General features: G+C 43.1%; 1 protein-coding gene across 1 annotated transcript; it reads left to right on the top strand.

Annotated features, from left to right (window-relative positions):
- The first annotated feature begins 535 nt into the window (after nucleotides 1-535).
- LOC110488370 (glycogen synthase kinase-3 beta) lies at nucleotides 536-22,681 on the top strand. The gene is made up of 10 exons (XM_021560601.3): nucleotides 536-994; nucleotides 13,500-13,687; nucleotides 14,179-14,262; nucleotides 14,461-14,571; nucleotides 14,798-14,928; nucleotides 17,731-17,935; nucleotides 18,126-18,221; nucleotides 18,336-18,522; nucleotides 18,836-18,907; nucleotides 19,462-22,681. Exons 1-10 carry the CDS (start codon nucleotides 820-822, stop codon nucleotides 19,527-19,529), a joined length of 1,317 nt encoding a protein of 438 aa, XP_021416276.1. The 5' UTR covers nucleotides 536-819; the 3' UTR covers nucleotides 19,530-22,681.
- The last annotated feature ends 838 nt before the right edge of the window (nucleotides 22,682-23,519 follow it).

Below are 23,519 nucleotides of genomic sequence, written 5' to 3' on the forward strand. Positions count from 1 at the left end.
GGTGACACTTTTTACATCATCCATTAATTGACACCAGGCACTACATTTGAGTCACTTGCCACCTCTGACAACATTGTTGTGAATTGTGTGCATTCCTTGGGAACCAGACACCCGGGTTCGAGGCCCGGTCAGGAACCGCCCTGGATTTGCTATAATGGTGTCAGAAGTGGGAGACAACTGCTGTGAGGCCACCAGAGGCATGTGAAGGGGCTTGAAAGAAAGATGAAGGATTATTTGTAGGTGTGTGCTATACCGAACCCTTTGGATGTCCCTACCCCATTGAAACCCTAACCTTAACCCCATTAAAATGTAAAATGGTTAAGTTTAGGTTATGGGTTTGGGTCAGGGTTTAGGGTGCGGACGTCCCAAGGATTCCAGATTGCACTCGCCATTATCTTTATGTGGAATTCTTACTCTTTCTCTCCTCTAATCTAAAACATTATTGGATTTGTAGTTTTCATGTCTGTTCTCCCTTTTGTTTACACATCATTATTACAGTCACGGTAGAAATCCCAGACGGAGCGCCACCTCTGGTGAAACGCAACGTTATTTTAGTAGTGTAGTTCTATAGGTATTTTCAAAGACACGGGAAGCAGCAGCCACGTCGAACTTCATTTCCCAGGAGGAAATGTAATCCGTCAGTTTTATACGATCTACGAGCTCAGACAGGCAGTGCAAGGGACGACTCATCTGAACGGTGTCAATTCTGTCTGTCTTTCAATGATTATTGCATTTGCAGTCAAAACAGGCAACATTTAAACTCACTTGGCTATAAATAGTGAATCCCTAGCCCCCCGCCCGCTACCCTTGCACAGAGATATGAGCGGCAGCGGGCGGCCCAGAACTAGCTCGTTTGCTGAGCCACAAGGTGTTCCCGGAGCCACTGCAGCATCCACTGGATCAGCCGCTGCCGTGGGGAGCAGCACGGGAAAGACCGGGGTCCCGCAGGCCTCGGGGAGCAGTTCGTCTGGATGCTCGAATTTAAAGCTGTCCAGTAAGTTTATTATGTATTTTATGAAAAATATTGTCTTCGATGATTAAAAGACACGCATTGCAGTCCAGTGTCCAATGCTGTAGCTAGTGTGGGCAGTTCTGCACGTTAGTTTGAAAAAGCAAGTTAGCTAGCTAGCCAGCCTTCAGTAGCTAAACGGCTAACGTGTCAGTTAGCAAACTAGTTAACTGGTTAACCAACGCCAAAAATCAAGACATTCGCGTTAGTTAGCTAACCTTATTTAGCTTTCTTAACTCGGCAGCTGTCTGTGTTAGTTATGTTAGCTAGTTAATGACATCGAGGTACCGTAACTAGCTAGTTAGCTAAATATATAAAGAAAGCATAAGCAACGCAAACAACCTTAACTACGTGTGCTAAGACATGCTAGCTAACTTGTAACCAGTATCTAAAGCAGATAGCTAGCTAGCGTCTAATATAGGTTTTAGTTGACTAGTTACTAGCTAGTTTAAAAAGGGGATTCGATCTAGTTTCGCTAGTAAGCTATCTAGCTACTGTAGCTATGCTAACGTTAGTTACACACCGTTTGTACATGTTAACAAGCAAACGAGTTAGCGATAGGTAAAGAGAAATAGTTTCTTGAACTGGCACAACAAACTACAGGCTAGCGTTAGCTGTCAGTTGGTACTATACGCTAGGTAGCCTAATTATTTGTTCATAACGGTTGACTAAGCTACTTGTAGCCAGATAACTAGCTTTGCGTTTCCAACACAGATTTATGTTAAGAGCACCCTTATCTATTGTTCAAATTAAGTCAATAGTGGATACTTATCTATCCAGTAGCCCAGACAAGTAACCAGTCTTGAAAGAGCCCTCTCTCTATACATTGGCCGTTAATTAACAGGTGATACAGAACTTAATATAAAGTGACGAAACATGTAACCGAGCCAGCTGTTTTAATGTTAGCTAGCTAATCATTCTCAAAGTAGACTAGTAGATGACAAGCTGAAATACTTGCTCACATAGCACATCAACAACTTCCATGCATAGTTTGCAAATGTTTTTGTTTCATAGAACATGGTTACAATTTCTCCCTTGTAATGCGAATTGGATGGCTTTATCCACCATGATGATCCATGTTAGTCATGTAGAGTATATTATGTTGGCCGACTTTTCCCGGACCTTTTTCCCATATGACTAAAAGTCCCGAAGCTTCTGTGTATGTGCAGATCACGTTCTGCTCGTGTTACTTTTATCCCTACTTCACAAAACACATTTTTGTGGTCCCCTTCACATTTCTCACTGTCAATCGTGAATGGTGATTTTCAGGTTTTACTGGTGACATACATTTAGATCTTCTTGAGTTATAATGTTGCTTCGAAGTAGCCAACAGTGTTGTTTTGAATGATTTGCAGTGAGTTAATTTTAGGCCAGATAGTGTTATTGTTTTAGCGGTTCAGCTCATCTTTATCTTGTTCTCATACAGTGCATTCAGAAAGTATTCAGACCGTTTCACTTTTTCCACATCCTCATCAATCAACACACAATACCACATAATAACAAAGCAAAAACAGGTCTTTAGAAATTTGCAAATTAATTAAAAATTAAACAGAAATACCTTATTATTAAGAATTCAGACCCTTGGGCCTCCCGGGTGGCGCAGTGGTTAAGGGCGCTGTACTGCAGCGCCAGCTGTGTCATCAGAGTCCTGGGTTCGCGCCCAGGCTCTGTCGTAACCGGCCGCGACCGTGGGGCGACGCACAATTGGCCTAGCGTCGCCCGGGTTAGGGAGGGCTTGGTCGGTAGGGGTGTCCTTGTCTCATCGCGCACCAGCGACTCCTGTGGCGGGCTGGGCGCAGTGTACGCTAGCCAAGGTGGCCAGGTGCACGGTGTTTCCTCCGGCGCATTGGTGCTGGCTTCCGGGTTGGATGTGCGCTGTGTTAAAGAAGCAGCGGTTGTGTTGTGTTGTGTATCGGAGGATGCATGACTTTCAACCTTCGTCTCTCCCGAGCCCGTACGGGAGTTGTAGCGATGAGACAAGATAGTAGCTACTACAACAATTGGATACTATGAAATTGGGGAGAAAAAGGGGTAAAATTTAAAAAAATAAAAAATAAAGCATTCAGACCCTCTGCTATGAGACTTCAAATTGAGCCCAGGTGCATCCTGTTGATGCCTTGACATGTTTCTATAACTTGATTGTTTGGACAGGATTTGGAAAGGTGCACACCTGTCGATATAAGGTTCCACCTTTGACATTGCATGTCAGAGCAAAAATCAAGCCATGAGGTCGAAGGAATTGTCTGTAGAGCTCTGAGACAGGATTGTGTCGAGGCACGTAACTGGAGAAGGGTAACCAAAACATTTCTGCAGCATTGAAGATCCCCAAGAACACAGTGGCCTTCATCATTCTTAAATGCAAGAAGTTTGGATCCACGAAGACTTAGCGCTGGCCACCCGGCCAAACTGAGCGATCGGGGGAGCCTTGGTCATGGAGGTAACTGCTGGTTACTGGTGCGTTTGACATTTTACAGATTTCGATGCAACCTACTTTCAATGCCTATTTATTAGTCGGCTACCTTGCATCCATTCCAAGATTGCTGCACCACTTGGGAGCCCAAATGGAAAGAAACATTTGATGTGCTCATGCAGCCTACATTACATTTTCTTTACTGTAGTAAACTGTAATGAATAACAATAACAATTGCTTGTCTCATTTATCGATGATAAATGTCTTGTGGTTTAATTTATTCCACCACCACCATTTTGTTCCCTATAGAGTGTGTATGAAAGGCTGCCTCTCTCAAGCTGTTCTCATTGTATGTGTGGCCTCTCTCCCACACAGTGCACACGTGAGTACCTTCTACTCAGGCCAGAACCGGTTCATAGTTATTGTAAAGAACTAATGGTGCTTTGAAGACGACTGGGAACTTGGGGAAGGGAATAAGGTGAAGGCATGACATCAGTGTTCTTCAGGTCAGAAAGATGTTTTGAACGTGACATAAGTTATTGGCACTCCTGACTGATAAATGAGTGGTTCCTTTCGTGTGCGTTATTGAACAGTAAGTTGCGTTCCATGTCACTGTTTATTGTATTTTCGCCTGTACATTTCTTAGGAAGCACACCATATTTCCCCTTAGAGTTTAGATGTCTCTAATACCGTCTGTCAGCAGCAAAGTGTGTTTAATTAGGTAAATAGCCATGTTGAAACCTACCTTAAACTAGAGTATATTTACTCCTGTTACTCTAGTTGATTAGAGTATTGTGATAACTGATAGAAAATGCAACTAAGTAAACATTGTTTATTTGTGGAACACTGAAATCTTATCACGTGATAGTATTGTCTTGTCAAACAAGCACATGACATGGCACAGGCCAACACGAGTGTTGGATGGTTTGAGGAATCCAAGGTCCAGTCTTGTTTTTTTTTTTTTAAGTATAAAGGTCTTTATTATGTGTAGACCACAGAAAACACATGTTTCAGCGTAGAGCCTTGATCGGTGTGTAAGTTATGGAAAATAATTCAACTCTTAGGTGTGGTCTCAAGGGTGAGGTTATCCCAGGTCACCACTTGGGGGGGTAGCTAATGGGTTATAATCACATCAATGGAGAAAAACGATCAAAGATGGTCATTGTACAGAATAACTTCTGAACACATTTGAAATAAGGTGGCAGAAGGGCAGGACAAAGGACAGGCTCCAAGCAAGGTGGGAGGGGGTGGCCTCATACAGTCAGGTAGAGGGCCCCCTCAGGCAGTTGAGAGGGAAGATAAGAAATGTGGGGTTAGCTGCAATAGTGTAGGCTATAGCCTAGCTGGGGCTTAGTAGCTTCTAATGTACAAAACAATTACATGGTGAGAATTATGAATCTTGAGGTCAAAGCATTTTGGTGAAATGAAATGGCATATTTGGAAGGTTCAGTAGTGAAATCAATTCTGGGCTGATTGATCTAGACTTTGAAATCCTACTACATTGCAGCAGGAGTTTTCAGTGTAAACAAGACACTTTGTTAGTGCAATTCATCCTCCACCGTGGCAGTCTGTTGTTGTTGAATAGTGTGCGCTATATGGACAGCTGGGCTATAGAATTGCAGTGACGAGCATCGATCCAGCTAATAATACTGCCGCGAGCTAGCTGCTATGAGAGAGCAAATCTTTCTCTTTCTGTTTGATAACTAGATTTGAAATGAATGTGAGCATGAAAACAGCATCAGTTATTTAGCTATAATCTTTCTGTAATCTAGCTACAGGTGGGCTGTGGACCTTACCTCTCTTTCCACTAACTGGCTAGCACGTCTTCACGCTCTCTTCCCACATCGAACAGAGGTGCTCGTTGCTGTATTGGCCTCTGGTGTGCAATTGCAGCCAGCAGTTCGGGGTGTTAGTCCATGTGGGCATCTCCTACCCCCCCTAAGCATAAAAATGTGGTAAAGTACAATTGGCGGAATAAACTAAAGGGAAAAAATAGTAACACAATAACGAGACTATATACAGTACAGAATCAATGTGCAGTGGTACGTACGGGTTAGTCGAGGTAATATGTAGAGGTAAAGTGTCCATGCATAGATAATAAAGAGTAGCAGCAGAGTATGTGAAGGAATATGTGTGTTATGGTGGGTCATTGTAGTGTGCGTGTGGTTAGAGTCCAGTGAGTTTACATCAACCCTGTGCAAGAGAGTCAGCGCAAACATTTCTAATAAAATGAGGGGGTCGGATGTGTTGTTGCCTACCCTCACTACCTGGGGGTGGCCCGTCAGGAAGTCCAGGATCCAGTTACAGAGGGAGGTGTTCAGTGATAGGGTTAACTTAGTAATTAGCTTGGAGGGCACTATGGTGTTGAATGCTGAGCTGTAGTCAATAAACAGCTTTCTCACACAGTTGTTCCTTTTGTCCAGGTGGGAAAGGGCAGGGTGGAGTGCATAAAGATTGTCATGGACCATTGGTCCATGGTTTCTGGGATGAAGGTGAAAGCATTTCATGGCTACTGATGTGAATGCTATGGGGCGGTAGGCATTTAGGCTGGTTACCTTGTCGTTCTTGGGCACAGACTATGGTGGTCTGCTTGAAATATGTGGGTATTACAGACTGGGTCGGGGCTAGGTTAAAAGTGTCAGTCAAGACACTTGCCAGCTGGTCAGTACATGCTCTGAGTATGCATCCTGGTAATCCGTCTGGCCCTCGGCCTTGTGAATGTTAACCTGTTTTAAAGGTCTTCTGCTATCCATCTGCTATGGAGAATGATCACACAGTCATCCAGGAACAGCTGGTGCTCTCATTCATGGTGTCGCGTGCATCGAAATGAGAATAGAAGGCATTTAGCTCATCTGGTAGGCTTGTGTCACTGGGCAGCTCGTGGCTGGGTTTCCCCTTGTGTAATTCGTGATATTTAGTTTGCAAGACCTGTGGCAAGACCTGCCACATCCGACAAGCGGCGGAGCTGTGCTGTATTGACGCTTTGCCTGTTTGATGGTTTGTCTGTGGATGTTGCAGGATTTCTTAAAACGTCAGAATTAGTGTCCCGCTCCTTGAAAGCATCAGCTCTAACCTTTAGCTCAGTGCAGATGTTGCCTGTAATCCATGGCTTCTGGTTGGGATATGTGCGTCCGGTCACTGGAGACAACCTCGTCGATACACTTATAAATTAAGCTGGCCTCCCAAGTGGAGCAGTGGTCTAAGGCATTGCATTGCAGTTGCCTGCTGTGCCACTAGAGATCCTGGGTCGAGTCCAGGATCTGTCGCAGCCAGCCACGACCGTGAGACCCATAGGGCGGCGCACAATTGGCCCAGCGTCGCCGGGTTAGGGGAGTGTTTGGCCGGCATTGATGTCCTTGTCGATTGCGCTCTAGTGACCCCTGTGGCAGGCCGGGTGCTTGCACGCTGACACGGTTGCCAGGTGTACTGTTTCCTCTGACACATTGGTGTGGCTGGATTCCCGGTTAAGTGGGCATTGTGTCAAGAAGCAGTGCGTCTTGGTTGGGTTGTGTTTCGGAGGACGCATGGCTCTCGACCTTCGCCTCTCCCGAGTCTGTACGGGATTTGCAGCGATGAGACAGTACTGTATTTTTTTGCGCACGTGACATGCTTGTAGGAATTTGATAAAACGGATTTACATTTTACCTCATTCAGCAGTGCCGCCTCTGGTTGACCATTTTCTTGTTTGCTTATGGCCTTATACAGCTCGTTGAGTGTGGTCTTAGTGCCAGCATCAGTTTGTGGTGGTAAGTAGACAACTACAAAGAATATTGATAAACTCTGTTGATAAATAATGTGGTCTACAGCATATCATGAGGCAGGTTAAGCGAGCAAAACCTAGAGACTTCCCTAATATTAGAGATCGCACCAGCTGTTGACAGACCCACCACACCCCGATCTTTACCGGAGGATGCTGTTCTGTCTTGCCGGTGCACGGAATGTCCTTGTTCAGCCACGACTCTGTGAAACAGAATATTCGTTTTTAATATCCCATTGATAGGATGGTCTCGAACGGAGCTCATCCAGTTTATTATCCAGTGATTTCACTTTCGCTAGTAGAACGGAGGGTAAAGGCGGATTGTCCACTCACCGACGCTGTCTCTCCAGGCATCTGGCGCTTCGACTTCTGTAAAGGCGTCTCCTCTTCATACAAATGTCTGAAATTTGGGCCTGGTCATCCCCTCCGGCGCCATTCTATCCCATTGATTCCCCCCGCCCTCGCCGCCGTTAACAGAACTGCGGGAAAACAGTCCCCGACAGGTGCAGACGTAGGACATTGCTTACCGGTGCACGGCTAGTTACCGTTGTTGCCCCCCATTCTTCTGTGGGGTTTATCGGTGGCTGGCATCCGTTAGTGCATTAACGCTACCTACTGTACTGGAGCGCCCCAATTCGCGCCTGTCCTAGCTTAAAAATAGACCAATAGAAGTTTAGAGGGGTTCCTGCAGATGGAAGAATGCCCACATGCAGGAACGCCCCGATTTGCATGCTGCAATTTGCACCCTTCTCATATTGGTTGCCAACACTGTAACCCGAATATTGGTTTCCAACACTGTAACCCGAATAGTCGAAGATGGAGTGTACTGCATCTGACTTCAGGTTATGTGTCTTCGATTAGCATCCCAGAGGTATTGAACAGTTTTTATACACATCTGAATGTTTGAAGTGGGCACTGCAAGTCCTGAATCTGAGGGCAACTGGCGCTTCATAGCCAGAAGCCATTTGTCGCAACACTGATAATATCTTGAGTGGTAGGTAGGGCTGACCCCATTTAGTCGATTGTTTGGTCAACAGGCAGTTAGTCGACCCAAGATTTTTTTTTTGTCGAGCAGTGGAAAATGTATGCAAAAAATGTATGGCACACGAGACACCTGTCTGATTCACTCCTGTCTCAGTGGACTAATCCATTGCAGAGGCACACCAGTAGTACATTTAGCCTACCATTTAATTCCCATAATTTCTAATCTGCAATGTTTGTTTGGTTACTGGAATTTCTGTTAATGCATTCAATATATTGTTAGTTACCGTTGTCATAAGAGTGGACACGTTGTTTGCAGAGCGCACAACCTAGGCTACACTTGTGAGAAGTTATTTTATTCCATTTACGAGTTGTCAATTTATTCCTTGTCTTTTGTTTGAAGCGCTCCTGTCAGTCTTGAGTAAGAACACGCACCTGATTACGCATAGAAGTAGTCCTAGGCTACCTGACCTGTGCACAAATGGAGGCCTGTAAATGTACCCATTTGGAGATCTGATACTATTTCTGATTGTCTTAACTCACCATCACTGTGGAGCTTCTCAAAGTAATTTATTATTTGCCTCAAACAAACAAAATCTGTTTTTACTTCCATTTCAGAATGACAATAGCTCCTCAACGTAGCCTGTTTGAAACATCGTTCCAGCTCTCTCCCTTTCAGGAAAAAAAAAGATAATAGGCCTACCTGATTACTTCTTATCCCTTGGGCAAATAGCTTACAGCTGTGTCTGTCCTGAGCTCACTGGCACCTGGGAAACTGAGGGCCCATAATATTTTATACAATGTTGCAAGTTTGCTAGCATGAGCTTTGGGCCAAGTTATACAATGTTTCAAGTTCCTTGCAGACAGGCCATGTGTAGCCAATTCTACCTGCAGGCTGCAATGTTTTTATTTGTTGGCTTTAGTTAGCCATTTTTTTTTTACATTGGCAATAGGAATAGAAGTTACTTTTTAGATCATTTAGATTTAACCACATGACATTGGTTTTGAGATATGAAGACTTTATTATAAATGAAATGCAACTGTTCCATGACAATGTGCATATGAAAATCATAACGGGTACGGAGATCAGTAGAAATGGAATGATAACTTGGCACTCCAAATGGAAACGGTTGCCGACCGCTGCTGGCGTAGCCTATTACCGGCAACTTCAGGAGTGTAACGGCAGATTGGCAGAATCTGCTAGCGGCAGTGGGAGCAAGAGTGTAAGTCTAGTCCCCCCCCCCCCCCCCATCTTGTTAGGCTATATTGATGTCTGACTCCCTCTTTAGTAATTTGTCTTAATTTTTAATGACGGTGTTTAGTGTCAGACAAGCTCCGTAGCCTACAAAGTTGATTTTATTCAAACAGACACCTTATCTGTATATGGAAAAATACACGTTTTAAAATATTTACCTATTGAAGTTTTTGCAATTTAAGGCGTTGGAACATGTTTGGTAATCGTATTAGGTTATTAAAAGGACCCTTCAAAAATTGTTTCGGCTACTTTAAGAGTGTAGCGTAGCCAACCTGTGTATTGTGCCTAGTGGCGAGCGCCCGCTGTTGAGTTTTTGCCACATGAGAGAAATGCTGTGTCTTTGTCTTATAGTAACTTCTAACTCAGTGCTTGACTTGATGAAAGAAGTGCAGGAGCGGTCATTTTCCTAGTCTGTCCATTAGACTATGTTCACAAATAACGTTATGCTGTAGACTTCCTGATTTACTGTTAAGGGTTCAAAAACATTTACCATTTCTCTCCATGACTTAACCAAATTGTCATGACTATTATTATAGCCTACATGGAAAAAGCAAGCTTTGACACAAAGGTGCCTGATCCTATGTAGGCCTACCATCTCCTGCCGTTGGGCCCTTGATCAAGGCACTTAACCCCCACAAAGTAGAACTGCACTGTCAGTCACACCTCCATTTGGAGAGCTCCTGGGTGTGTAGGCTTGGCTTTTGTTCTGGCCCTGAAACACCCAGGTCTGCTTATCAAGGTCCTGTTGAGCTGTTGTTTAGGCTACAAAGTGAACAAAAAGGAGGATGTTTGCCACCCTTGATATAAAATATTGCAACATTACAACCAAATACTTTTTGTCTTTAGAAAAGTATTCCCTCATTCAATGAATCAGGGGTCAAATGGATAAGGTAGGCTACTTCAAAGCAAGGTATCTAACTAGACATGTTTTATATAAGGCTAAAATATGAATGTATCACGCGAGATCTATGCACAGCAAGTTATTTGTCATTAGAATATTTTGAAAGTTGTTGCAATTACATGGCTGCTGTTTAATAGAGGAGAATCTCAGCATTCCAACGTTGCCAGTGGGAAGAGGACAACGACAATTAATGCTTAGTTTAGCTATAGTTAACTAGCGAGAAATGCGACAAGTTTTGAATTCGCTGTCTAGTTATTTTATACCTGCTACTGAAATGTCACGCTCTCTCTCCTCTGGCAACAGCCCACTGGCGCACACACACAATTACGGGTCATTCCGATGATTGCTGATTATGTAGATTAAGTGATTGATAATATGTATGTGTGCCTTCATTAATTACATAAAACTGATGAAACAAACCTCCATGACTTTTCATGACCTTAAACCCTAATAAAACCCCTACTTTGACAATTTGGAACAGCGCATCACGCGCATTCAGGCTGGCACATTTTCAATCTGCGCAATTTTGAACTGCCTACTGTTAGGCACAGATTCAGACTAGTGGCAAATAAACATGAACAAAGTAGAATCAGGAAATGTATGCCCTCCACTCGATTGCTATTCAATGCAGATACCGCGGCATTTCCGCTTTGATCAACCATTTTTGACTGTGTGTTAACTTGGGCCAGAATAGATAGGCTACTTTGTTTTCCCCAAATTCTGCAAAAATTAGAGGCTGCCTCAGAGAACTCTCTGATCCAGGCCACCAAACACTTGTTTGCGTTCAAGTGTAATGGATGAGCTCGAGGATGGGCCTATTGAGTAATCGCAGGTCAAAAGATGTTCAAAGGAGCACAAATAGCCTCGGAATTTGACAGTAAAGCATGTATTTTTCTCATCTTCCGACAAGGCAGGCGGTTACTATAGTGGTTAAACAACCACGAGGTAGTTACTATAGTGGTTAAACAACCATGAGGTAGTTAATAACTCGAGCCCTGGATTCTGTTCAGTAGGACATTGGCGCAACAATTTTTGCAACGCCAAACAATCTTATTGGACAGGTCTAGATACTATTTCACTCAGTTTAAAACATTTTCTCCTTAACATGACCCTGTAGGGCTATTTCCTATGCTGAGCAATTATTTTCTCTGCCTGCTGCCTGTTTTGGAAATGTAAAGGCCTATTATAACTTGAGCCCTTGTTTACGTCACATTGTTAAACTAGGTTCACTAATGTTAGCCATACATTCATTCAAAAGACCATCACAGTTCCTGATGCAGTAACTGTAGGAATGAACCATATACAGTGCATTCAAAGTATTCAGACCCCTTGACTTGCACATTATGTTACGTTAAAGCCTTATTCTAAAACATATTCAAGTATAATTCTCATCAAACACACAATACCCCATAATGACAAAGCAAAACTGTTTTTATAAATGTTTGCATTTTATTTAAAAAAGTATTCGGACCCCTTAACTTTTTCCACATTTTGTTATGGCCTTATTCTAAAATGGATTAAATAGCCCCCCCATCAATCTACACACAATACCCCGATAATGACGAAGCAAAAACAGGCTAGCAGAAGTTCTTGCATATTTAAATAAAAAAACGGAAATATCACATTTACATAAGTATTCAGACCCTTTACTTTGTGCTTTGACGCACCTTTTGGCAGCGATTACAGCCTTGTCTTTTTGGGTATGACGATACAAAATTGGCACACCTGTATTTGGTGACCTTCTCTGCAGATCCTCTCAAGCAATGTCAGGTTGGATGGGGTGTGTCGCTGCGCAGTTATTGTCAGGTCTCTCCAGAGATGTTTGTTCGGGTTCAAGTTTGGGCTCTGGTTGGGCCACTCAAGGACATTCAGAGACTTGCCCTGAAGCCACTCCTGTCTTGTCTTGGCTGTGTGTGTAGCGTCGTTGTTCTGTTGGAAGGTGAACCTTTGCTCAAGTCTGAGGTCCCGGGCACTCTGGAGCAGGTTTTCATCAAGGAGCTCTAATGTACTTTGCTCTGTTCATCTTTCCCTCGATCCTGACAAGTTTCCCAGTCCCTGCTGCTGAAAAACATCCCCCACAGCTTGATGCTGCCACCAACATGCTTCACCGTATGGATGGTGCCAGGTTTCCTCCAGGCATTACTTTTGGCATTCAGGCCAAAGAGTTCAATCTTGGTTTCATCAGACCAGAGAATCTTGTTTCTCATGGTCTTAGTCCTTTAGTTGACTTTTGGCAACTCCAAGCGGGCTGTCATGTGCCTTTTTACTGAGGAGTGGCTTCCATCTGGACACGCTTCCATAAATGCCTGATTGGCGGAGTGCTGCAGAGATGGTTGTCCTTCTGGAAGGTTCTCCCATCTCCACAGAGGAACTCTGGAGCTCTGTCAGTGACCATTGGGTTTTTGGTCACCTCCCTGACCAAGGCCTTTCTCCCCCGATTGCTCAGTTTGGTCGGGTGGCCAGCTCTAGGAAGAGTCTTGGTGGTTACAAACTTCTTCCATTTAAGAGTGATGGAGGCCACTGTGTTCTTGGGGACCTTCAATGCTGCATACATTTTTTGGTACCCTTCCCCAGATCTGTGCCTCGACACAATCTTGTCTCGGAGCTCTATGGACAATTCCTTCGACCTCATGGCTTGGTTTTTGCTCTGATATGCACTGTCAACTGTGGGACCCTCTATAGACAGGTGTGTGTGTGCCTTTCCAAATCATGTCCAATCAATTGAATTTACCACAGGTGGACTTCAATCAAGTTGTAGAAACATCTCATGGATGATCAATGGAAACAAGATGAATCTGAACTCCATTTCAAGTCTCATTGCAAAGGATCTGAATACTTATGTAAAGTTTTTTTTGGGGGGTTTTATAAATTTGCCCACATTTTCTAAAAACCTGTTTTTGCTTTTGTGTGTGAGGATACATTTATTTAATAAATTTCAGAACAAGGCTATATAATGTAACAATGTGGAAAAAGTCAAGGGGTCTGAATACTTCCAGAATGAGCTATATTAACATCAATGTCCTTGTTCATTGACACACCATAGTAAAACCTATTTTCTTAATGTTCAGATAATAGGCATACATTCCCGTTTTCAGTTTCATACCTAATGAACACAACACTGATCACCTCCATTTCAAATCTGAAAAGACAACGATGTCGTTAACACAACTTACCGTTGTTTCCCAGGGGACAGTGGGAAGGTGACTACAGTGGTGGCCACATCTGGGCAGGGTCCCGACCGTCCACAGGAGGTGTCCTACACGGACATCAAGGTGATCGGGAATGGCTCCTTCGGTGTGGTGTACCAGGCGCGCCTCATCGACAGCCAGGAGATGGTGGCCATTAAGAAGGTGCTGCAGGATAAGAGGTTCAAGGTATGGAGGCCATTCTCTTGAAGACATACAGGCTTCGTGTCACCCAGAGTCATATTTGTTTTTTTCCCCCCAAGCTATAGCACATAATCATTTATAGAAAGCTGTTTTTTAATGGACCGTAATGCTGAGTTTTCTTTGGGGGTTTTTGCTGTCTAAAATTGTTATCACTTACATTTGTTATCACTAATTTGTTTAACATAATAGTGATATGAATGTCCATTTTTGGATTGGTCTTGTAAATTCCCACTAATGTTATGAGTAGCTACTTGTTTGTCTGAATACAGGGACACTGCTTTGTAATTTTACAAGGAACATTTACATATTAGTTTGTGGGAGAAAATTGGTATTGTAGCCTACGTTTCTTTTTTTAGGTAACAGAAATGTACTTGAACAAACGCATATCACGAGCGTACTAAAGATCAATGTGCTTACAGGTCAATCAGAAACCCTTGACGTTTCCCACTATTCTTTTGTTAAATGTTCCTATGTAGAACCGAGAGCTACAGATCATGCGAAAGTTGGACCACTGCAATATCGTGAGGCTACGCTACTTCTTCTACTCTAGTGGTGAAAAGGTAGGTTGCCATCCATTGTTTTTGGCACACTGAGCACCTGAACTGTCTGTTTCCTCTTCAAATGAGTCATTTTTCCCACTACAAAGTTTGTTACATTTGTAAAGTGCTTTTTCATTGTACAAGAATAATCTGAGGACGTATGGAGTTATGATTTAGTGTAGTCATATAGTGATTTTCAGTTCTCTTCCCCCTATACAGAAGGATGAGGTGTATCTCAACCTGGTGCTGGACTTTGTCCCGGAGACCGTGTACAGGGTGGCCCGGCATTTCAACAAGGCCAAAAGCATCATTCCGATCATTTACGTCAAGGTAAACTCTCTCGCCTTCTTTTTCACTTGCTCTCTTTCATTGTCCCACCTTTTGCTTGCCGCAGCGTCTGTTCATTGGACTTTGTCCAGTATAAGTCATTCAATTATCAATCTTCTTTTTTGTTTACTCTTCCGGGCAGGCTTGGCATTGACACATAATGACTCCCTCTTATTGATTTGTTTATAGTTCTAATTGGTCTCTGTTCGGACATTTTGTCTCTTCTCAGGTGTACATGTACCAGCTGTTTCGCAGCCTGGCCTATATCCATTCCCAGGGTGTCTGCCACCGAGACATCAAACCCCAGAACCTGTTGGTGGACCCTGAAACGGCCATCCTAAAGCTCTGTGACTTTGGGAGGTAAGCTGGTCAGATATTTCCCTCCACACAGTGTGTTAACATGCTATTGATCCAATATGACTGACAGGTACCTAGTATTGAAGTACACTTGGGTCTTATGTGTTCTGGTTGAATAAATGGGCTCAACCAGACAGAATGTGAAATTGATCTATGCCCTCCCTTGAATGGGGCTATGCAACACTGATCCAGTTGTCCTTAGTTACAGTTACCTACTCACACCCTTTTCATGTGTATTTTCCCCATAGTACATCCAGTTCTATTACTATGCAGACAGATGCAGGGCTGTTTTCTATAAAAAAAAAAGTATACACTGCGCTTCTTAATTGTAAATCAATAAGTAGAAATCTCACTGAGATATTAACTTCGGTATAAAAAAAAATAGAACTACACTGAGACGTGGGAGACCCACCCCTCGTTTATTGGTTTATCTCGTGCTGTATACCTTAGTTTCCGCTAAACACCAAAGGGTAGTGTGGTCAGGTGGTCTCAAGGAGGCACCAAAGAGCCGTGTATATTCCCATACCACATGGTTAGGCCTGCATGGCTCTACTTGCTAAGCATCTAATGCTTTTCTTACCAGTAACAACTGGTGCAGTGGTTAGAGATGGGAGTATTGTAAGAACACGGTCTTGGCATAACCTAGACTCAGCTTAGGAGACTGTATTAGCTTCAACTAGATTTATTTTAGAATACTCTGGTTAACCACAAAGATTGAGAGACAAAGATGAGATGTGTGTGTGTGTGTATATATATATATATATATATATATATATATCAACCTTAAAAATCAAAATAAAATTATTCAAATCTATAAGTAAAAATTCTACCAGAGCTCCCTTAAATTGTGGGGAAAAGGCCGCACTTGATCGTTACACTTGAACCACTCCCATGGTGAAAGGAGATATTACCGGCCGCAATTAATATGGTGAAAACGATGTGTGGGGAGGCACAAACTTCCATCAATACCTTTGTCAGATAACTCTGTGAAACTAAGAATTGATGCAATAGCTAGCAATCAAGAGGAAACTGAGGAAATTCCCTACCTTGTGCTCTCCAAATGGACGTTAGCTGTGAGGGCCGAGATGCATTGACCTTCGTTCGCTACATGTAGGGGGATGCTTTTCACGAGGACATGTTGTTTTGAGCATGAAACGGCACAGGGGCTGTTCAGTGTGCTGCGTGGCTATACTGACACAACCAATTCCATGGGATCGAAGGTGGGCTTTTCCACAGATGGGGCTCCATCTATCACAGGACAGCGGGCAGGCCTCTGCACTCTAGTTATGAATATCTCCCTCTGCCATATGGACGCATTGTATGATACACAGGTTGAGGTATGTTCCTTGTCAATCATTTGCTTATTGGTGAAATCAGACAATATCTTTAAGTAAATCAATCAAAATTTTTTTAATGCAATTGCAGACAGGAGTTGACCATGGCAACATAGCACGCATGTTTCCGAGTAAAGTTCTGCAAAATAGGGAAGGGTCCAAGTTGCTTTAATACGCTTGCAGTCAACCCCTAGTGATGTTAACTGCCTACGTCAACACCTTCTACTCATGAGACCAAGCTCATGCATATACAGTTATACAAACTTGCAGGAGAGACAATAGTTCCAGTGTTTTCTAAGCGCTCCGCAGTAATCTTCCACTCTCCAAGTTTCTTTATAGTGGTATGTCTGACTAGTCTCATCTCTTTCACTCCCCTGCAGGGTTCTGTGTCTATGAATCTCTTTTAGCCTTGAGGCGCTTTCTCACAGACACCCTGTTTTGACTGCAATAACTCACATCTCTCAGACCGTTTCTTATAAGAAGCCGAGACTAGAAAGGAACTGTGGAACAATATTAAACATTATAATGAATCTATGTATTGCTAATCTGTGGTCCAGGACTCTGTAGTGGGGGAGGGGTCTTATACCCCTTCCCCTTCTATTAATTAAACATAATCAATTATTATAATACATCAAACATTTGGTGCAGCCCCTATCACGACCCCAAGGTGACCCCACCCCCATCACATCCACTGAGCAATAATGGATACACGAGAGCAACTGGCGGCAAAAAAGCTGAGCGCAGAACCTGGAGATATTCAGCAGGTAACTTCAATTGTAAACTACATGGAGATACGGGATCAGAGCATGACTGTTCTATTTCACTTTGAGGCTTGGTGGTTATCGAGGGGGAGTGTTGGATTGTTTTTTTTTTTTTTTTTTTTGGAGTTGCGAGGGGAACTGTTGTCATTCGCAATGGATGTAAATACAGACTGACTTTCTGTGTAAGAAAAGTTGTCTCCTTACCTATGTAACAGACACTTTTTTTTGAAAAAGAACAAACTGAACGCAGGCATGCAGGGGAAATACCCCCAAAAAATCTACAGACTAGTGTCCGAATCAGCGAAATCCATTTGACTGTGATCCTGGCTCAGTTGACATGCCAGTAAGTGAAATCAATACATCTGATTGAGTTGTCATGTGACCGAATGCTGCAGAACACGCATTCACTGACTTTGAGACGCTCCGACGCAACATGCGTCAAGCACACCCATCTCATTAGTGCCGGTGAGATAAGAGAAATTGTCAGACTCCTTTGCAATTTGTCATAACCCCACATTACAAATATATATGATGGTGAGTTGAGAATACAATCAGAAATACTGTTTGAATGTTTTGCAATTGACTACCATAGCCCCAATTTTAATTGTTGGGGTCACAAAAGTTTTCAGATATCAGAATGGGGTCGTGGGCCCAAAAAGTTTGAACCCCTGGTCTAACCTTTAACCTCTGCGGTTGACCCCTGCCTGCAGTGCTAAGCAGCTGATTCGTGGGGAGCCCAACGTGTCGTACATCTGTTCGCGGTACTACCGCGCCCCAGAGCTCATCTTCGGCGCCACCGACTACACGGCCAACATCGACATCTGGTCGGCGGGCTGCGTGCTGGCCGAACTGCTGCTGGGACAGCCCATCTTCCCCGGGGACAGCGGAGTGGACCAGCTAGTAGAGATCATCAAGGTGAGTAAATAGGAAAAGGGTGTGTTTTTGTTTATGGTTTACACTACAGGGACAAAATACCTGACATTCTGATAACATATTAGCATTGTGTGTGTGGGGGGGGGGGTGGATTATAATCAGTGCTGTGGAGAGAAACCAAATGATACCCATTGTACACTACTAACTGTATACTTGTATGTCTGCTACTCAGGTTTTGGGAACTCCAACACGTGAACAGATTCGTGAAATGAACCCCAACTACACAGAGTTCAAATTCCCCCAGATCAAAGCGCATCCCTGGACTAAGGTAAATGGTTATTGTGTGTGTGTAAACATTATTCTATTTTTGGCTTTCAACTAATGTCTTATTTTGAATGCAACTCTTTCATGTTGTCTGTGTCCTTGTACCACCTCCTTACAGGTGTTTAAGCCTCGCTCCCCTCCGGAGGCCGTCGCCCTGTGCTCGCGCCTGCTGGAATACACCCCGGTCACGCGCTTTTCGCCCCTGGAGGCCTGCGCTCACTCCTTCTTCGACGAGTTGCGCCAGCCCAACGCCCGGCTGCCTAGCGGCCGAGAGCTGCCCCTTCTCTTCAACTTCAGCACCACCGGTCAGTACACCTCGTTGACCCCTGGCTTTCTGTGACCTGAAAGGGGTTGACTCGATTTAAATTCAGGGAATCAATTTAAACTTCAATTCAAGAATGTAAATGGACCTGACCCCAACTTTGTTTTGTAACCTATGCATATATCCTAAAAGTAGGTGCAGAATATCTACAATATGAAGTTTAGAATATATTTGTTTCAATATGTATTGTAGTATGTGTTTTAAGACTTTGACCTAATTTTGAAATGTGATTACCTTGGTCTTACCACAGTCTTATAAAACGAATGCTATTTCCCATCTCTTGTCTCTCCTTCCAGAACTGTCAATCCAGCCCCAGCTGAACTCCACCCTCATTCCTCCTCATGCCCGCGCACAGACTGCGTCCTCTGGTATGAGCCCCGCCCCGTCTCCAAGCATAGGCATTGGCTACGCATTTCACTTCAGTAGATAGAGTAGCTGTCAATCATACATTCCCATATCTGCACCTGGTGTTATGAAGCAGTGATTGGCTTGCAGATATTCTAGGTTAGGTGGAGCTCCAAGCTGCATCCAAATGGATAGTAAGGTGCATGCTGCTTTTACAAATGGCAAAAAGAATGTCATGTTTCTGGTCAAAGTAACCTTTCTGTAGAAGACAGCAGCCAAAGGGGCACCAGTCTGAGAGACACATGTTGGTCCCTTTCTGCATTGAGAACCCCACCTTTCTGCATTGAGAACTGCACCTTTCTGCATTGAGAATGTTTGTAGTCTAAAGGAGGTCCTCTAACTGGAAACCTGGGACGGGTTTTCTAATCAGTTTTAGAGGTCTTACTACAATAAGCTGTGTAATTGCTTATGTTTCCAGTATATTCCTGACAAGCAAAAGCAATGTATTATATCCTCTCAATATACCTAACACTATCTCTCTGCCACTTCCCTTCCTCTTTCCCCTATCCCTTTGTAGATGGCTCTGGGTTAGACGGCTCTTCTCAGCACGGCTCTGTACCCGGATCACTAAACAACAGCACCTGAAATGTCCCTGCAAACCCTCGGTCTGCCAGCCCGACACACACACACACACACACACACACACACACGCACACACACACCTCTGTCTGCCAGCCTAAACACACACACACACACACACACACACACACACACACACACACACACACACACACATTGTATTGCTTCTTTCTTCCTCGCTGCTTGTTATTTTTCCCCATTGGTTACAAACATACCTTTTTTTGTACTGTACATACATTGAACAAACCATTCATAGCCGGAAGAGGAGATCATTAGCTGACAAGGTAGTTTTGTTACATGAAATTGAAACTCGATCAGCACTACAGGCTAAGAGTTGGAGACACAAACACACTTTCTCATGTACTGACACCTTAAGTGTTATCCCACTCCCTCGCTGCATCTCCTTTGGCCCTCTTTCTCTCCGGCTGTTTATAACACTCATGTCCCTGCTGTTGGGGGTGACATTTAAAGCTCCAGTAGGTGGGACAGGTCCTCGCTATAATACTTTTTAAAATCTTTTTTTCTTTTTTTAAATCAAGGTATTTTTTTCTTTTTATTCTGTTTTATTTATTTGACTGAGAACTTCATGAAGAGTTCCTGCCACCACCACACACAAAGTGAACAGGAGTTTGTCTCTAGAAGCCAATTGAGGTGTTTCCCCAGTTAGTCTACGATGCGACCAAATGATTCTAATGGGATAAAATGGTGTTGGTTGCAAGATGGAGAGATGAAGAGGCTGTGTTTTGTTTTATACTTTTAAATTATATTTAAAAATAGATTAAATGACAGCTGCTTTTTTCTTTTACTTGTAAATGTATTTATTTTTTAATTTGCTTCGGAAAAGGCACTGAGTTTTTACATTGAAACGGGAGTGCAAGTTATAATTGGTAGCCGTACTTGCTAGCAATTTCCCATGTGTGTTGAGGACCTAAAGGAAAAGATTTGACAGAGGGTGGTGGAGTTTGAGAGATCCAGGATTCACATCTATGTAGCAGCATCTCTCCCACTGACAATCCCAAACTGAGCCTACTTTTACTGTCCGTGGGAAGACGATCAAGGTGCTATCGATGATTAAGACTGCTGTGGTAGTCAATTGTCACCTTCCTATTGGCTTCAATAAATGGCATACCATCAATTATATTTGGTGCTTGTTATCCATTCATAGCATGAACTCTTCAGAACTCTTGATTTGAAAGAGGGAGCTTTCTGAAACTATAAACAAACCCGTGCTGTGTTGAGAGATGTTAATTTCAAATTTGCAGTGAAGAAAGTGGACTTTTCGCAGCACACTTAAGAATCTAAGAAATAATCTTTGTCAGTGTGGCACCCGTCTAGATTGTAGAGGCCGAAGGGATTATCAACTATGGGGGTTCAGCCATATGGACATAAATATATACTATATAGAGTAGTTAACTCCAGTTTGGACTTTGACACAGACCCATGATCCCAGTTCCTTATAATAAATTCTCTGAAATGGGAGTCAAGGTGGGTCTGTGTGAAGACATACTCTGTTACTGGTGTAGAAGGGCAGATGGCTAGTTCATAGTAGTCCTATAGGCTTGTACTTTGCTATGTGCTTGTGGGAGTTCATGAGAATAAGTGAGAAATTGAAGGGTGGGGGAATAGCGGAGTATTTGTGTGTTCATGTGAAGAATTGTACCCGCCAATTCAAACTGCACCGTTTTTAAAAAGCCAGTGTTGTAGGTTTAGCTCAGTTCTCAGTAATGACCACTTGAATGCTTTCTAGTGCAGGCGCGTTATGCTATTGTACAACCTCAGCCACCCCCTTGTATGAACAACCCTCATGTGCTGACATTGATTTAAATAACTAATTTTCCCTCCCTTTATCTCTTTGAAGCCATCTGCTTCCTAGCCCAGAGTCCCAACTGATTTGCTTGAAATGTAGCATATCGTTTTGGATTCCATTTGCTTCTCTCCCTAACCCATGCCCCCCCCTCATCTTATTGCACATCTGTAAATATCACCCACTTTTTTTCCATTTTCCTCGTTATTTGTATTAGCGTTTATTTTCCATTACCTGTTGAAGCCGTCCGTAACTGACTGGTCTCATTTCCATTCAAAAGTCTGTAAATACAATTTGTTTTCGATGTCCTGATTTAAGATGTAAATACCCCCCTAAAAAAAAAAAAAAAAGATCTCCCTATTTGTTGTCTCTCTCTCCATCTCTCTGGTTGTGCACCCCATCAACATACGATTGTACTGTATCTCGCTGCTTTATTTATTGCTCACTTGGTGTTCTCTCATGTAGGGAGAGGTTGAGGCACCTAACTGTTTTGTGGGCATTATGTCAAATGTACTGTACTTGGCACCTACACATTGGTATTTTAAAGCAAGTTACTTTTTTGAATGGGGAAAAGGTGTTTTGGTTGGACATAAGATTTAATCACTCTGGTACGATTCCAACTAAATAATTTCCAGTTTCACATATGTACTGACCTATGGCAGGGACATTTGAGTGTGGGCTGTTTTGAGTTTACCAGACAACCATTCGGCCAATGACTTGCCCCCCATTCATTACAATGGGTACCTAAAAGAAGATTTCAAGTGTGTGAAAGTGTCATGTTGGGTGCAGAGGAGCCATAATACCTTTTTTTACCCAGTGTAATGTGAAGGGTAAACCTGAGGGCCATGATGGCGACAAGGTCGGTTGATGCAGCCAGCCCCCCGCCCTTGACAATGCCTGAGCCCATCACGGACAATTCTGACCTCTGCTGCTTTTAAAATGGCAGCCATAGACAAAATTCAGTGACTGCAGTACGACGAGCCATGTACCAACCCCCCTCCCCTTCTGTGTGTGCTTCCGTGAGCGTGTGTGGAAGTGTGTGTTTTATGTACCTGCCTAGCTGCTGGTTTCATAACTAAATCTTAGCAGTATCAGGCTACTAGTGTTTATCCTATAAGTACCATGTTGCGTGTGTATCAACATGTGTATGTATAGCAACCCAAGTGAGGTCACTTTTACTGTTCTGTGACGTGGATCAGTCATTTTTCATTCCAATCCTGTTTCAATTGCGTCATCCTGGCCAGGAGAACTGGTGTGTGTTTTTGGGATGAGGGAGGAGAGTGAAGGAGGGAGAGAACCAAACTGTCTGTATGAAATGATCTCATTTAATAAAGTGTAAAATAGGTCTGAAAAATCGAATCTGACTTTCTGGTTTGTGCGTGGTATTTTTCTGCATTTTAATATACTTTTTAATTATTCAAAATTTATTTAAATGATGGGGAAAGCCTGTGGTGAAATGGAGTGCCATTGTAATGCCAGGGGACTTTCTTTTAGAGGGAATGGGGCGATCAGTTGGACATTGCTTTCTGAGGAATAATTAGATGACTCAGTCTTATCTGTTAATTAACAGAACATATTGAGACTCAAAACAGCAATTTTGATGATATAACATTCTAGAAATGTTTATGTGGAGACATATTTTTGTAAAGCTCCGAGGATCTCATGACAAATGAAGTAGAAGTGCTGTGATTGCAGGTTCACCTGCTTCATCTGAAGCCTCTTCTTTTAGGGTGCTGCTATAGGCCACCAAGCGCAAACTGTCAGTATCTGGAGAATGTGTGTGGTGTTAGCATCCGAGACCTTATCTAACGGACGTATTTTCTCGGTGACCTGAACATTGACTGGTTCTACTCAAGATGAAGCTTCTTACTGTGTGTATGTGAGACTGTAACATGACCCAGGTTATCTCTCAACCAACTAGTGTAAACCAATAGTGTTGGATCTGTGCCATCCACTTGTATTGATCATATCTTCACTAATGCGGCATAGCTTCGCTCCAAAGCAATGTCAGTTCCCATTGGCTGTATTGACCATAACATTGTGGCAATAACAAGGAATGCCAAAGGCGGGGCCTAAAGGTATTTAATAAGCTATCATAGGTCTCTTTTATTGAAGATGTAAAACATTTATGTTGGTCTGATGTATAAGGAGGGGAAACCAGATGCAGTACTCGGAGTCTGTAAAAGTATTCT

Source organism: Oncorhynchus mykiss, chromosome 30, assembly GCF_057628025.1.
Source record: "Oncorhynchus mykiss isolate SJ-2025 chromosome 30, ASM5762802v1, whole genome shotgun sequence".
Lineage (NCBI taxonomy): Eukaryota > Metazoa > Chordata > Actinopteri > Salmoniformes > Salmonidae > Oncorhynchus > Oncorhynchus mykiss.

Coding starts and splice junctions, on each gene's coding strand:
- LOC110488370 (XM_021560601.3), top strand. CDS start 820: ATGAGCGGCAGCGGGCGGCCCAGAACTAGCTCGTTTGCTGAGCCACAA. Junction 17,936..18,125: donor AGCTAGTAGAGATCATCAAG/GTGAGTAAATAG, acceptor TCTGCTACTCAG/GTTTTGGGAACTCCAACACG. Junction 18,908..19,461: donor CGCACAGACTGCGTCCTCTG/GTATGAGCCCCG, acceptor ATCCCTTTGTAG/ATGGCTCTGGGTTAGACGGC.